Raw genomic sequence first — 16842 nt, forward strand, 5'->3', positions numbered from 1 at the left:
AGGTCACGATGCAGATGAGTGTGAGAGCCGGAGTTAGAACCCAGGTCTGATTCCCGGGCCCTTCCATTAGCCCATGCTGCTTTTATCTTAGACTGCAAGCCCTATGTGGAAAAGGGTCTGTGTCTGATCTGATTGTACTGTATCTATGCAGTGCTTCAGACTCTATCTGGCCAAGGCAAGCCCTAAGCAAATACCACAATTATTATTGTTATCACTGTCACGGTCATGAACCACTAGAAAATTATCCACACCACCCACAAAAACATTGCTTTTGTTTTTATTCAACTACTAACTTAACAGTAGGTCCAAATAAGTGGGGATTTATTTCATGATATATTTCATGACAATCTAACAGTTTTTCATTTCCCTGGTTCTAGGATCTACACTTGCAAAAAGACTTATAGAGGTGAAATAAAAATATTTTCTAACAGTGATGCTTTTGCCACCCGAGGTAGTAGTGAACAACGATGAGAGGGCATTGTATGAGATGGGGAAAGAGGAGGGCACGAGATCAGCCTGGTGTCTGGGGAAGAGCCTGGCACATCATTATGCAATTCTGGTCTGGACTAGGACCCACATGCTGTCTGCAGAGAGCAATGTAGGGCTTTGCCATCTTGATTCCACCTCCAACCCTGCCATATCTGGATCAAAGTGCACTCTGAGCACCCAGTCCAGGGCCTTGGGGATAGAGTGGAAATGGGAGAGGCAGGGCTACAGCTGCAGGCAACAAAGAAATAGCAGGGGCTGAGAGCAGCTTGAGCCTTTGTGATTGATAAGTCTATATAGTTTGAGGAGTCTCAATTACCTTGAGTAGAAATAGTTTTAATCTGCTTAAAACACGTTTATCAGTCACTCACTCATCTTTATTGTATTCAAAGAACTGTACTAAGAGCATAGGAGAGTACCAGTGCTTAGAACAGTGCTTTGCACATAGTAAGCGCTTAATAAATGCCATTATTATTATTATTACAATATAACATAAACAGACACACTCCCTGCCCACAGTGAGCTTACAGTCTAGAGGGGAGGCAGACTGATATAAATAAATGAATTACAGATATGTACATAGGTTCTGTGTGGCTGGGAGGGGAGATGAATAAAGGGAGCAAGTCTGGGTGATGCAGAAAGGAGTGGGAGAAGAGGAAAGGAAAGCTTAGTCAGGGAAGGCCTCTTGGAGGAGATGTGCTTCCAATAAGGCTTCTAAAGAGGGAGAGCAATTGTCTGCCGGATATGAGGAGGGAGGACGTTCCAGGCCAGAGGCAGGACATAGCCGAGAAGTTGGCAGTGTGACAGACGAGATTGAAGCAGGGAGCAAGGTAGAGTGGATACAGTACAGGTCCGGAAGTCAGCGGAACCTGGGTTCTAATTCTGGGTCCTCCACTTGTCTGCTGTGTGACCTGGGGCAAGTGACTTAACTTCTCTGTGCCTCAGTTCCCTCATCTGTAAAAGGGGGATCAAGACTGTGAGCTCTATGTAGGGCAGGAACTGTGCTCAACCAGTGTCTACACAGCACTTAGAACAGTGCCTGACATATAATAAGCACTTAACAAATACCATTATTATTATTAAGGTCTTTCTAACAGATTATCTTATTTTACCCTTATAACCAACCACCTTAATGGATAGCCCCATTTTACAGATGAGGAAATTAACACATAGAGAAGTTAAGTACTGCTCAAAGTCACATAGCTGAATTAGGACTAGAACCAAGAAGACCACCTAAAATAATTGGGGACTTGGGACTGGGAACTGATCAATATGAATATTAGTTCTGCATACCCTACCTTGTCAGCATTATGTTTTTGGGATAGGTGTGAATGTTGATTTTGAATTTAGATATGTGGCTCAGAACTTGGTGGGGGTTATGCACTGTTAATGAAGATTGGGAGAATTTATCACAAAAGAGAAATTACTGGTGTATTTTTAAAAAATATATTTGCTGCCTCTGTTTCCCTTGTATCTATTATAGTAGCAATGATACTCCAGTACAGTATCAGTGCATTGAGGAATCAGTGAGTTTTACTCTGTATTCATTTGCTAAAATGAAAGGCAGGCATAGTGTACCAGAGGGATCCAAAATCTATTACTAAATCAGGAATGTAAAGTTAAGGTTCTGGAATTAGTACAAATCTTGCCAACAATGAATATATAAAAGAAAATGTAGATGAATTAATATTACAAAAGATTACCCTGATATGGTGTAATTGATCTTTAACTTTTGATACAATAAACAGAAAATAAATAGATACTGGCTGCCTCAATAGTCCATCAATATGAAATTCTTAGTAGAATTTAGCAGTATCCATCACATTACTTGCATTGTAACTGCAGAGAAAAGAGAGCAGTTCCCTGTTCAGTTTTATTGCCCCTAGTTTTTAATATAAAGTAGGTTAACTATCCTGCATACTTTTAGAACATGAACATAGTTAATAAACACATTTCAAGATTAAAAGAACAAGAATAATGATTCAGTTGAACAATATTTAAGATTTAAATTTATATTTTGCAAGAAATTGGCTATTTTTCTTTGAAAACAGTCCCATGATCATTTTATAGTTTGTTCAAGCAGAGTTGCGAATAAAACATTTTTATTTCGGTTACTGACAAAATTTATATTGAGAAATACCTAAATTTCCATTCTCTAGATTAAATAATTCCTACTTCACTTGCTTTTTCTTCACAGACTTTCTAGTTTGTCTTTCCAGTCCTTTAATCATCATGGTGACTCTCTAAATATTAGTAATGAATTCCCGAAATTTGACATAATGTTCTTTCAAGAGTCTTCCCAGTATGCCATTGTGCACATTGCAGGGCGTGGATAAAGTACAAAAACTGAGGGAATATACTGGAGTTTTCCTCCTCTTTCCTACATGCCTAGAGACCACCCTTCTGGACTGATGGAAATAAATCTAAGTTTGCAAACACTTTTTTTATACTTTTTGTTATCTTTTTCAATCATCACTTAGCAATGTTAAAAAAATCTTTCAATCATCATTGAGTCCATTTAGCATTCAAGATGGTTTGAGATGATAGCTTTTGAGTTTTAACATCAAAGTATGGAGCATATTAAAAATTACACACACACACACACACACACATACACGCAGAGAGAGAAACACAGGACAGGGACTTAAAATGAAAGAAAATTACAAAAAGAAAAAAATGTAATCATAAGAGACAAAATTAAATGGCCACACATTGAAAGACCAGGCCACTTGTGACTAGACAGGCAGTATCTATCACATTATTTGCACTGTAACTGCAAAGAAAAGATAGCAGTTCCCCATTCAGTTTTAAAGTCCCTAGTTTGTAATATAAAGTAGGTTAACTACCCTGCATCCTTTTAGAACATGAACACATTTAATAAATAATTTTCCAAGATTAAAAGAACAAGAGTAATGATTAATTGGGAAATATGGTTTACCCATCTGCAATATTTTCTACCACTAAAGGAATGAGAAGTATAGGATATGAAAATGTAGTTTGTTCAAGCAGTGTTGTGAATAAAACATTTTATTTCAGTTAATGACAAAATTTATATTGAGAAAAACCTAAATCTTCACAGACAGTCATTGTTATCAAATTCCTGTATTTACCTGGTGGTGTGAAGGCACTCTGCACTTCGTCCTCGTTTTGCTCTGGGCAGCATAAGAAGCTCACTGCACAGACAGGATGGATGTTGAGTGAAACAGATATAAATCACGATACATTAGATGACATGGATTGTGTCAGTGATGTAGCAATGAAAGCATAAAAAAGGGGCAGAAACCAGATAGTCTGCACTGGTATATTTTCTTGAGAGTGTTAAAACAAACAAAAAGTGACAGTATTTAGGCAAATTAAATAAGGAAGTCACAAAATTTATATTACACACTAAAGCCTGTTAATCACTCCATTTAGTATTTTTTAAAATTAGAATTTTTCTATCTGAATACTGGAAAGCAAATAATGCTTGAGATAGTTTTATTTCAATTCAGAGGTTAACAATTTTGAAAGTGAAGTGAATGGAAATTTATTCATGGAAATATAAAGGAAAATAATGCAGATCTGACTTTGTGTCAAAACATAATTTTTTACTATGTCACCGTAAACTTGTGATCACTGTTGCTTTTTGAGTTCTCTCCAAGAGATCAACACCTGGTGGGGGTCAAACCATGCATAATAAAATGGATGTATGACATTTTTCTACTATGTAAGTAAATTTACTATTCTTAGCATTTCAAATGTACATAAAATAATTATTTGACCAATTCGGAAAATTAAATATTTCTTTCAGTTCTCAGCCAGCGAGCATGATCTTGAAATTAATATGGAATAATCAGAACTTCTAGGGGGGAATAGAAATTTTGCTCACATTAGTTCACCCACTTATACCTGTTGGAGCTGTGAGGTTAGGTAGCAATGAAGTATTAGTTTTACTGTTTTGCTTTTAGAGTTTTGAGTCTCCAGTGACTTTTTAACCTGTGACTCCATGTCACTCTTCTCAACCACCCTCTGCTTAGAGTACGACCAGGGACCATGTCTTAAGCAATGTGCAGGGAACCTCCCACAGCCCATTACATGCACAGTGCTTCACCCACTGTACCATAAAATGGATCTTATGATAACATGCACTCTTTTCACCATTGAAAGTTTGAGATCAAGGCTCCAAGATTTTTCTAGAAAGAGTCATGCTTTCTAGAAAAGTATCAGTATTCAGATGGAAAGATTTGCCATTCCAATTTTTTGGAAAATATTAGAGAATTATGAAAGATTGGAGAGCACGTGTAAAACATCATTACATTATATTTTCATAAAAGTATGCCCTCAAAAAATGTCCATGTAAATTACAAAGTAGAAATGCCCAAATTGCTTGGCTCCTTAATCAATATGTGGAAAATCAGGACAAAATACTTGTGTTCTCTGAAGAGAAAGATATTTACATAACAGAAAATCATTCTTTATTGTGCCAGAAACAACTGTTTATGGTATGATCCAGATTATCATGCTTGAAGTTAAATGTTTTGAAAACTTAATTTTTTTTCAGATGAGGTATCATCATATGCCAACAATACATATTAGCTATGCATTGAAGTTCTTTTGTTTCAAATTACTATAAAAATATTAATTCTAAGTAATGATAAATTACTAAGGGAAAACATTAGTTACCCAAATGGTGCTTTTTCCTTAATCATAAATTAGAGCTCAAGTCTCAGTGTCCTGGTTTACACCATAAAAGTTATATTATCCATTTAAAGTTGTAAGAGGTTTTTACTCCTTGAATTTCTTATGTAAGTGGGATGAATAATTCTTAGATGAAGGTGAAGAAGCAAACTTGCCAGTCTGGTACGTTAGGTGCCTTTTAGTTCTCTGCCTTTTTTTATGGTATATGTTAGGCTATTATGTGCCAGGCACTGTACTAAGCACTGGGTAGATACAAGTTGGACACAGTGCGTGTCTCACATGGAGCTCACAGTCTTAATCCTCATTTTGCAGAGGAGGTAACAGAGGCACAGAGAAATGAAGTGACTTGTCCAAGACCACACAGCAGGCTTGTGGTGGAGCCCAGGATTAGAACCCAGGTCCTTCTGATTTCCAGGCCCATTCTTTATCCACTAGGCCATGCTGCTTTAACCTTAAATTATTTTAGTTTTTCAAATAGATGCATTACAAAATTTTAGTTTACATCTATTGATAGCATATATTGCATCATAAATGATCATTAATATTTGTTTTATAAATGTATCCATGACTGATTAAAAACTGCATAGGGTAAATCTTTTCTGTTACACTGCAGAGGACGTTGCAACTGAAATGCTCACATATGTATTTTTAGCTACATCGCAGACAAGATAATGGAAGTAATTTGTGGTTGAATTATATCTGTGCCTCAGAACTAACAAATACTAAAAGTGTATTCCAAGCCAAGTGAAAGTGAAAGACCGGTAATTTTCAATTGAATCTGATGGTGTTAATCAGCCCAGACCATTCAGGGAAAGAAAAAAAATGATTCGATTTTCTTTAAGTTCCATGTGGGCAGGGAATATGTGTACTAACTCTGTCATATTATACTCTCCCCAAGCTCTTAGTACATTGCTTTGCACACAGTAAGCACTCAATAAATACAATTGATTGATTTAACCAGGATCATTTGGGGGATCCGCTCTTTGAGAAATGACCTAGAGTTTCTTTATACTATTCCAGAAGCACAAAACCTCCCAATTGAAATTCTGTTTTTCACAGGAACTGAAGTATAAAAACTGGACTACATTTATTTTCCCTCTCTGTTTTCCCTGCTGCAAAACCTCAAAGAATGCTTCCAGGAGTAATTGCTAAAAGTGAGAAAGATACTTTTTAGATGGAAAATTATCTCATAAAAGAATGTTTTGGTCTTCAGAGGACATTCAGACTAAATGGATATATGAAAATTGTGACCTTAATATTCAATAATGGAGACTAGGGAGAAAACATTTGATCGGTACAGCTAGTTGCAGGACCCATGATGGTAACTGAACTATTTCCTATGAATAAATTATTTCATTGAAATGGCTTCCGTTTTTCAAGTACAGAACTACAAACACCCAATCAAAGAGAGAGATTCCTACTAGAAGTTTACTTTGAAATAATTATGATGAAATGGTACCTTTCTTGCTCTGACAAATACTGATCATCCATGTCTCTGGACCTATCGTCTACTGGACTTTGAGAGGCATCATGGTGTCTGGTTGGAGAACGTGATCTTCTCATTTGATGAATTTCATCTAAACTCCTAAAAGTAAGTTCAAATACATTATTATCCATGCTTTCCTCAGTACTTAACTTTTTACATTTCAAAATGCATATAATAGGAAAGCAGGATGTTTGTCAGCAGTTAGATTTTACATGATCTGACAAGGTGCCTTTTTTTAACAAAATGACTGGTTTAGTTACGATAGCAGTGTATAATTATTCTGCAGTTTGATTAGTCCATTTTCCATGTCTTCAAATACATTATGAATCTCCTTTGAAAAGACTCTGCATTTGACTGTAAGCTCCTTGAGGGGAAGAATCCTCTTTACCAAATCTGTTGTATTATATGCTCCCAAGCACCTATTACAGGGCTCTGCACATGGTAAGTGCTTAACTGATTGACTGATTAAGAGGTTACTGGGGCTGGTTCAGGATTGAGAAGACAGGGCGTGAGGTGTGGGGAAGCCTGAAATTCTCTCAGCTTCAAAAAATACCTCTTTGCCGATGAGCCCCAATATACCTCTCTAGTTCTGATCTCTCGCCTCTGAAATCTTACATTTCCTCCTACCTCCATGACATCACTAAACACATTTCCCACTGGCACCTTAAGCTTAATATGTCCAAAACTGAATTCCTCATATTCAATCAATCAATCAATCAATGGCATTTATCTTCTCCAAAATCCTCTCCTATACCTAACTTTCCCATTAGGCCTAGAGAAAGATTGCAATTTGCCTTTTGAATTACTTTGGGCAAGTCACCTAACCTCTCCGTGACTCAGGTTCTTCATCTGTACATATGGGATAAAATGCTTGTTCTGCCTCCTTCTGAGACTGTGGACCTCATATGGGAGAGTGCTGTCTGATTCAATTCAGTTCAATTCAATCATATTTATTAAGCACTTTCTGTGTGCAGAGCACTGTACTAAGTGCTTAAGAAGATACAATGCAACAATAAAGAGTGACAATACCTTTCCACAATGAGCTTACATTCTTGGTTGGGGGGGAGACAGACATCAATACAAATAAATAAAATTACAGATATATACATAAGTGCTGTGGGGCTGTGTGGGGGAGGAGAGCAAAGGGAGCAAGTCACGGTGATGCAAAAGGCAGTGGGAGATGAGGAAAAGTAGGGCTTGGAGGAGGATCTAATTATTTTGTATCTACCACTTACTTGCACAGTTCTTGACATAATTAATGCAAACATTATTATTATAATGATGGCATTTTATTAATGGTGGCATTTTATTAAGCGCTTACTATGTGCAAAGCACTGTTCCAAGTGCTGGGGAGGTTACAAGGTGATCAGGTTGTCCCACAGGGGGCTCACAATCTTAATTCCCATTTTACAGATGAGGTAACTGAGTCACAGAGAAGTTAAGTGACTTGCCCAAAGTCACACAGCTGACAATTGGCGGAGCTGGGATTTGAACCCTTGACCTCTGACTCCAAAGCCCGTGCTCTTTCCACTGAGCCATGCTGCTTCTCTTCTTAATCATAGTTTAACAGCATTATTATCCTAAGTTTTGAAAATATTCTTGACAATAATTGTGGCATTTGTTGAGCACTTACTGTGCCCTAAGCACTATGCTAAGTGCTGGGGAAGGTACCAGATAATCAGGTCCCATATGAGGGTCATGGTCTAAGTAGGAAGAAAACAGGCATTGAATCTCATTCATTCATTCATTCATTCAACCTCCATTTTGCAGATCAGGTAACTGAGGCATAGAGACGTTAAGTGACTTGCCCAAGGTCACCAAGCTGCGATTGGAACACAGGTCCTCTAAGTCCCAGGTCTAGGTACTTTTCACTAGGCCAGACTTGATAAGATCATATCTCCTCCATGTTAACCACTAACTTACATGTGTATCCCCTTCGTCTTCCTTCTCCACATAAATTATTTTTGTGTCTGTCTTCCCCATTAGAAGTTTAAGCTCCACCATGTCTCCCAGTTCAGCCCAGCTTGCCCACAAACCAGATGAAGCAGGCTACCCTCAGCATCATGGAGTGGGCCCTGCCTGGTATTTAGGGTTTAAAATGGAGGTTTGGGCCATGTTTGAGGAGATGACATGTGTGTGTGTGTGTGTGTGTGTGTGTGTGTGTGTGTGTGTGATTAGCCTGATTAGGAATCACGAACACGTACACACACACCACCCCCCGTTTCGGAATCACAACTCTGCACACATAAGCACTTAAATGCTATTTAATGGATTGATTAAAATTAGGAAGGATTGAAGAAGGAATGATTTTATCTCACCTACATCAGTTTGGTTCTTAACTTGAGGCTTATCCTTTGCCAATTTAGGCTATAAGAGAGTTCCCTAAGAAAGGCATCTTTAAAAATTGTATTTGGTCCATACAGGGGTAGACAAGGGTGGGGGCATTCATTCATTCAATCATATTTATTGAGTGCTTACTGTGTGCAGAGCACTGTACTAAGCGCTTGGGAAATAGAAGTTGGCAACATATAGAGACGGTCTCTACCCAACAACGAGCTCACAGTCTACAAGGGGGAGACAGACAACAAAACAAAACATGTGGACAGTTGTCATCAGAAAAAAATAATTAAAGCTAAATGCACATCATTAACAAAATAAATAAATAGTAAATATGTACAAGTAAAATAGAGTAATAAATCTGTACAAACATATATACAGGTGCTGTGGGGAGGGGAAGAAGGTAGGGCACTGGGGATGGGGAGGAGGAGAGGAAAAAGGGGGCTCTGGGAAGGCCTCTTGGAGGAGGTGAGCTCTCAGTAGGGCTTTGAAGGGAGGAAGAGAGCTAGCTTGGCAGATGTGTGGAGGGAGGGCAGTCCAGGCCAGGGGAAGGATGTGGGCCGGGGGTTGACGGCTGGACAGGGGAGAACGAGGCACAGTAAGGAGGTTAGCGGCAGAGGAGCAGAGGGTGCGGGCTGGGCTGGAAAAGGAGAGAAGGGAGGTAAGGTAGGAGGGGGAGAGGTGATGGAGAGCCTTGAAGCCGAGAGTGAAGAGTTTTTGCTTGATGCGTAGGTTGACAGGCAGCCACTGGAAATTTTTGAGGCATTGGTAATGAAATCACAAAGGAAAATTACATTCAACAATTGTAATCCGTAAGTAATCTCTCTCCCTTTCAAGGACATTTCTTAGAAGATAAATTGTGCAATGTAGAGATTAAGCCTCTTAATAACACTGTTAGCTTCAACAAAGGTATTTAGAAAAGTTAAATATTGCCCATGATTTATGTGGACTATTTACTTTCTCTCACTTAAAAACTTGATGTGTTTTCTCTAGACTTCAATATAAACAGTTTTTTGATGATGTTTATCATGAAGGGCATTTGACTTGCTAAATAGCTTACCTCTGTAATGGCACATTTGGTAAACGGGAACGGGGCCTGCCCTGATCGTCACCACGGTGAGGAGATACAGATCGTGAGCGGTGATGAGTGGTTCTTTGCTGTTCTGGCACAGTTAATGTTGCAGATTTGCTTTCTCTAGTATTAGACCTAAAACCGACTGACAGAAGTGCAACAGTACGTAGTCAGATCGTCATAAACAGTAGGAGAAAACAATTTGTTGGAAAGAGGCTTGAAATAATAAATAGCCATTTACCTACTGAAGACTAGTGCCATGCAATTAGAATCATATTAGCATTTCCTTCAAACAGAGCAAGTATATATACATATACATATATATGTAGATATGTATATATGCATATATACAACCTAATATAACATGAACATGCACAAGAGCAGATTAGAATTCAGTGATCCATATTTTTTTCATGGAGGTTTGAACATGATATGATAGTCGAAATTTCAAACATTATGATTTGCAAGAGATCATATGAAAAATCATATTTACGCAATACAAACCTAACCCAGTCCATGCACGTACCACAAATCTCTAAAGAATTTTCATTTCACATCATTTATTAAATCACCCTACTATAACTAAAACAACAAAACACATTAGCAAAGACATTTTCTCTGGACCAGAGAGTGTTAGCTTTTGGAAAAAGAACAAAAACTATTAGAAGACGAAGGATATATTAGACTCCAAGGAATTGCTGACTTGCTACTCAAGAAAGAAGAGACTTATAAATCCTTGAAGTATTTACAGTCTCTTTATCTTACGCCCAGTACATTACAAATCTCCTTACATGGGGAATACCCTAAAACATGCAGACTCTTTTGGGCATGGATCCAAGGTGAAGTAGAGCTGGGAAAGTGGATTCATGCAAAAACTATATCATCAGCATGGTTTTTGTGGCTTGTTCTGCTGTGAAATCGTAACAGTGAGGAGAATCAATCACATCTTGTATGAATGGGACAGGTGTTTTGAAAGGATGTTTGTCTTCCTTTCCCTCCCTTACCCAGTGGCATATTAGTGCACCTCAGGAGCCTCAGATTGGAGGCTCAGGATTAATATTGTCATTACTTCTACTAATTGTTAATAAAATTATAGCAAAGCAGTTTTTACAAATATTTTAGATGTTTCATTTTACTTTTAAAGATGACAATAAGGCAAATGATTATGTTAATTGCAATTTCTAGCTTTTCAAAGGGAGAAACCTGAAAGGCTAAGGTCATTGAGATTTTGCTTGAATTAAGCTAATCATTTTGGTTGACTCTAGTCCATAATTCCAATTATAGTTATATTTCAATATAAATTTGATGTAATAGTTCTTTCTCCTATTTTCAGATAAATCAAGTTTATCTGGGATAAATATACATAGCATTTTGTGGCAAAAGAAAAAGTGAAATGGAGTTCTAGCACTTTTTAATGCAAGGGCTGGACCACATCTTGATATTTCTGTCTTTTCAAAGAGGGATGCATATTTAATTAATGCTTTTTGATTCCTTTTTACAGTTCTAATAGTCTACTCACAAAAGATGAGTAATACTATTCCCCTAAAATTATTTTTACCTATCTGCATAATCCTATTTGGTGTATGCATAAAATGCATTTTAATCTCACATTAAGTTCTTATTACTAGGTTTAGCAATCTCAACGCATTACACATTTTGTGTTTCAAATTATCATTACTGTGACATAATTTGATAAACATATAAGACAATTTACAATTGTCTATTTTTTTACTTGGCAAAGCATTTGCTATGGAAACTGTAGTTAAGAATCCAATCTGAGCACTGGCTGTTGCTTTCTGAAGAGTATATGCTTTTTTTTATACAGAAAGGGAAGGTCAATTGGGAAAGGAGGACAGGTCGTCTCTACACTGTATAGAACTGTAGAGTTTACAAGAGGATACATTCAGTTGGGCACCATATTTAGGAAATATATATGGGATAAGAGACTGGCTAATACTAAAGGCTAAACTCCAATCAATGATCACCACTTAATTGGGAGATGTAGGGATGCTCTAAAATATTTAATCCAACATGGACTTTTAATTCAAGATAATGTAGCATTTTTTTAGTGGCTGTCCACTGGGGTACTGCATCAGCCTCCTTGCTGCCTTCTGTCTGTCCCCACTCCAGTCCACACTTCATTCTGCTTCCTGGATCATTTTTTAACAAAACTATCCAATCCACATTTCCCCACTCCTCAAGGAGCTCCTGAGGTTTTCCATCCCCATCTAGATCAAACAGTAACTCAATAGCCTTCAGTTTAAAGCACTCGATCACCTTGCCCTCTCCTAACATACCAGGCTCCTTTCCTAATAAAACCTAGCCTGAACACTTTGCTCTGTTAATGCCAGTCTACTCACTGTACACTGATCTTGTCTATCTCACCACCAAACTCTTACCCTAGTTCTGCCTCTGCCCTGCAATGCCCTACGTCTTCATATTCACTGGAGTCAAAGGACCTGGGTTGTAGTACCAGCTGGTCTGCTGCGTGATTTTGGGGAAGTCACTTAACTTATCTGTGCCTCAGTTACCTCATCTGTAAAATGGGGGCTAAGATTGTGAGCCCCATGTACGACAGGGAGTGTATCCAACTTGATTAGCTTGTATATACCCCAGAGAACTGTGCCTGACACATAGTAAGAGCTTAACAATTACCATTATCACCATCACTATCCCAACATTCAAAGCCTTATTGTAGGTACATCTCCTCCCTGCCTAGGCTGTTCATTTCCTCTTCTCCCACTCCCTTCTGCATCACCCTTGCACTTATATTTTCACACTTATTTCACTCCTACATCAGCCCTACAGGTCCTATATACATATCCAATCAGTCAGTCAATCAACTAATCATATTTACTGAGCACTTACTGTGTGCAGAGCCCTATACTAAGCACTTGGGAAAGTACAATATAATAGAGTTGGTAGACACATTTCCTGCCCACAACAAGCTTGCAGTCTAGAGTGAGAGGCAAATATTAATGTGAGTGCTGCGCTGTGGGGCTGAGGTTTAAAGCCAAGTACAAGGGCAATGCAGAATGGAATAGGAAAAGAGGGATAAGGGCATAGTTGGGGAAACTTTCTTGGAGCAGATGTGTTATTAATAAGCCTTTGAAGGTGGGGAGAGTGATACATTGTCAGATATGAAGAGGGAGGATGTTCCCGGCAGGATGTGGGAATGAGTTCAGTAGAAAGATAGATGAGATGGAGGTACAGTGAGTAGATTGCATTAGAGGAGCCAAGTGTATGGGCTGGCTTGTAGTAGGAGAGCAGTGAGGTAAAATAGGAGGGGGCATGTGATTGAATGCTCTAAAGCTGATGGTAAGGAGTGTCTGTTTCATGCAGAGGTGGATGGGCAACAACTGGAGGCTCTTGAGGAATGGGAAAACACAGACTGAACATATTTTTAGAAAAATGTCTCAGGTAGTCAAGTGAAGTATGGACTTGAGTGAAGAGAGAAAGGAGGCAAGGACTTCAGCAAGCAAGCTGATGCAATAATCAAGGTGGGATAGGATAAGTACTTGGATTAATGTGGTAGCTGTTTGGATGGAGAGGAAGGGGCAAATTTTAGCAATGTTGTGAAGGTTGAACCCACAGGGTTTAGTGACCGATTGAATATGTGGATTGAATGAGATGAGTTAAGTATGATCCATACTTTATTTCTGTTAACGTCTGTCTCCTATCTAGACTGTAAACTTGTTGTCAGCAGGTAATTTGTCTATCAACTTTGTTACAGTGTCCTTTCACAAGAACTTAGTATAGTACTCGGCATGCAGTATATGCTCAATAAATATGATTATTGATTGATTGATAAGGTATCTACAAGTATTTATGTTATTCATCAGAATATGACAGGTTAGAGAATCTTTCTAAAAAGACTAGAAGTCACCTTCCTTTTGGCCTACTATAATCATATTGCTCTCAGAATGCTTTATTGAAATATGAAAATAATGCAGGACACTGCTTAAGATAGAAAGTCATCCTTTACTGTAGAAACAATCTTAGGGCAAAAAACATTTTCCAGGGTTTTCTTTTTAATTCATGGTATTTGTTAAGCACTTTCTACGTGCCAGGCACTGTACTAAGCGCTGGGACAGACACGAAATAAACGGGTTGGACACATTTCCTGCCCTACATAGAGATCACAATCTTAATCCCCATTTTACAGATGAGGAAACTGAGGCACAGAGAAGTTAAGTCACTTGCTCAAGGTCATACAGCAAACAACTGGAGGAGCTGGGATTAGAACCCTGGTCCTGCTGATTCCCAGGCCCATGCTGTATTCACTAGACCATGCTCCCTACCTCGATCTCATCTATCTCACGGCTAACTTCTCACCCACATCCTACCTCTGGCCTGGAACGTCCTCCCTCCTCATACCTGACAGAAAATTTCTTTCCGTCATTAGAAGCACATCTCTTCCAAAGGGGCCTTGCCTGACTAAACCATTCTTTCCTCTTCTCCCACTCCTTTCTGCTTCACCCAGACTTGCTCCCTTTATTCATCTCCTCTCCCAGCCCCACAAAATATATGTACATATCTGTAATTCATTTATTTATACTGTCTGCCTCCCTCTCTAGAATGGAAGCTCACTGTAATAATAATAATAATAATAATAATAATGGCATTTTTTAAGCACTTACTATGTGCAGAGCACATAGCACTGGGGGGGATACAAGGTGATCAAGTTGTCCCACGTGGGGCTCACTGTCTTAATCCCCATTTTACAGATGAGGTAACTGAGGCTCAGAGAAGTTAAGTGATTTACCCAAGGTCACACAGCTGACAAGTGGCGGAGCCGGGATTTGAACCCCTGACCTCTGATTCCAAAGCCCGGGTTCTTTCCACTGAGCCATGCTGCTTCTAGCAGTGTACTAAGCACTGGGGTAGATACAAGCTAATAATAATAATAATTGCATTTGTTAAGCACTTACTATGTGTCAAGCACTGTTCTAAGCACTGGGGTAGTGACAACGTAATCAGGTTGTCCCACCTGGGGTTCACAGTCTTAATCCCCATTTTCCAGATGAGGTAACTGAGGCCCAGGGAAGTTAAGTGGCTTGCCCAAGGTCACACAGCAGACAAGTGACGCAGCCGGGATTAGAACCCACGTCCTCTGACTCCCAAGCCCGGGCTCTTGCCACTAAGCGACACAGTCCACCTCCCAAGTAGGGGTCACAGTCTTAATTCCCATTTTACAGATGAGGTAACTGAGGCACAGTTTAAGTGATATGCCCAAGGTCACACAACAGTCAAGTTGTAGAGCCAGGATTAGAGTTTAGATCCTCCTGACTCCCAGGCAGATGCTCTATCCACTAGGCCATGTTGTTTCAGAATGCCCAGTTATATCAGCTATTGTACTACACTAGGAAATACTCCTCTTCCTCTTTATTTTCTCCTTCCCTGCTCTCAATTACAAGGACTTCCCTTTTAGAACTAAACTAAAGTTGTTAAGTTAATATTTAAAAAATGGAGGCCTTATTGAGAGAGTCACATGGGATTCTCAGATAGATGGTATTATTGTGTCCAAATATTGCCATAATCAAGGATGGTAAGCAAAATTCAAACCTGCTTTTTTGTTACTGCAAATTCAGATTTTTCACTTTTATCATCCTCATTTATGTGCATAAAACTATGATAGCACAAAAATACTTTCCCCACTACTGTTTCAATATTTTGAGAATATTCCTTTCATTTTGTGTTACTTTTTTTTAAGAAGAAAAGGAATATCTTCTTCACTAACAGAAAGCAAATGAAACCAGATTCTGGGCAACCAACAGGTTTCTTCCTAAACTCCATATTTTCTGGCCGAAAATTTATCCTTTTTTAAAAAAAATATGCCTAATAAAGGACAATGAAACTGAAGTGGAATTTTTAAAACTATTATCGGGTATTATTGCTTACTGTCCACTCATCCAAAAATCTTCTGTACTTTATGGCATTTCTATTTTTCTGGTGTTCTTATTTTATTTGCTGTAAATAACTTATCTATGATGATTGTGTCTAGCAGTATGGTTACAGAGCTTAACATTTCCTTTTCTTACTCTTTCCCCTTTCTTCCCTTTCAGTAGATATTCAACCCTCTGGATATCACAGGGGCCATTACCCAAGGAATTCCCACTGTGAAAGCTTTTTTCTGACTGTTGGGCAGAATGGAAAATTACTACTACTTCTTCAAGCTGCACTGGGGGAAAGACTGTTCTTTTTGTTTTTTTCCTGTTGTCAGACCATGCTTTCCTGGCACTGAAACCATACGGCAGCCTGTCTCAGTCATGTCTTGCTTGCCTAGACCAAAGTAGAAAATAGCAGCAATGATACACACTTACTGAACACTTACTGGGTGCAAGGCACTGTATTAAGCATTTGGGAAAGAACAACAGAAGAATGAAACATCCCCTGCCTTTGAGGAACGTAAACACTAATGGCACAGCACCTGTATATATGTATGTATGTTTGTACATATTTGTTACTCTATTTATTTTACTTGTACATATCTATTCTATTTTATTTTGTTAGTATGTTGGGTTTTGTTCTCTGTCTCCCCCTTTGAGACTGTGAGCCCACTGTTGGGTAGGGACTGTCTCTATATGTTGCCAACTTGTACTTCCCAAGTGCTTAGTACAGTGGTCTGCACACAGTAAGTGCTCAATAAATACGATTGATGATGATGATGATAATGGGAAAGACTGAAATAAAATTATTTCAAAAAGGGTAATTAGAAGGTATAATTGACTGTATAATTGATCATACCTATGTAATATCAATTAAATATACAAGTGCTAGAGAT

The 16842-nt window shown here is 38.5% G+C and overlaps 1 protein-coding gene across 18 annotated transcripts in view; it reads right to left on the minus strand.

The window, feature by feature from the left end:
- The window catches only part of RIMS1 (regulating synaptic membrane exocytosis 1), a 554640-nt gene that overhangs the window by 185692 nt on the left and 352106 nt on the right, over nucleotides 1-16842 (minus strand). For all 18 annotated transcript variants that reach the window (XM_038748659.1, XM_038748658.1, XM_038748657.1 and 15 more), the window contains 3 exons: nucleotides 10047-10203; nucleotides 6623-6748; nucleotides 3597-3659 (listed from right to left, as the gene is read on the minus strand). In XM_038748659.1, coding sequence (XP_038604587.1) covers nucleotides 3597-3659; nucleotides 6623-6748; nucleotides 10047-10203 — 346 coding nt within the window. The remainder of the gene's footprint in view (nucleotides 1-3596; nucleotides 3660-6622; nucleotides 6749-10046; nucleotides 10204-16842) is intronic.

Source organism: Tachyglossus aculeatus, chromosome 1 (assembly GCF_015852505.1).
Source record: "Tachyglossus aculeatus isolate mTacAcu1 chromosome 1, mTacAcu1.pri, whole genome shotgun sequence".
NCBI classification, from domain to species: Eukaryota; Metazoa; Chordata; class Mammalia; order Monotremata; family Tachyglossidae; genus Tachyglossus; species Tachyglossus aculeatus.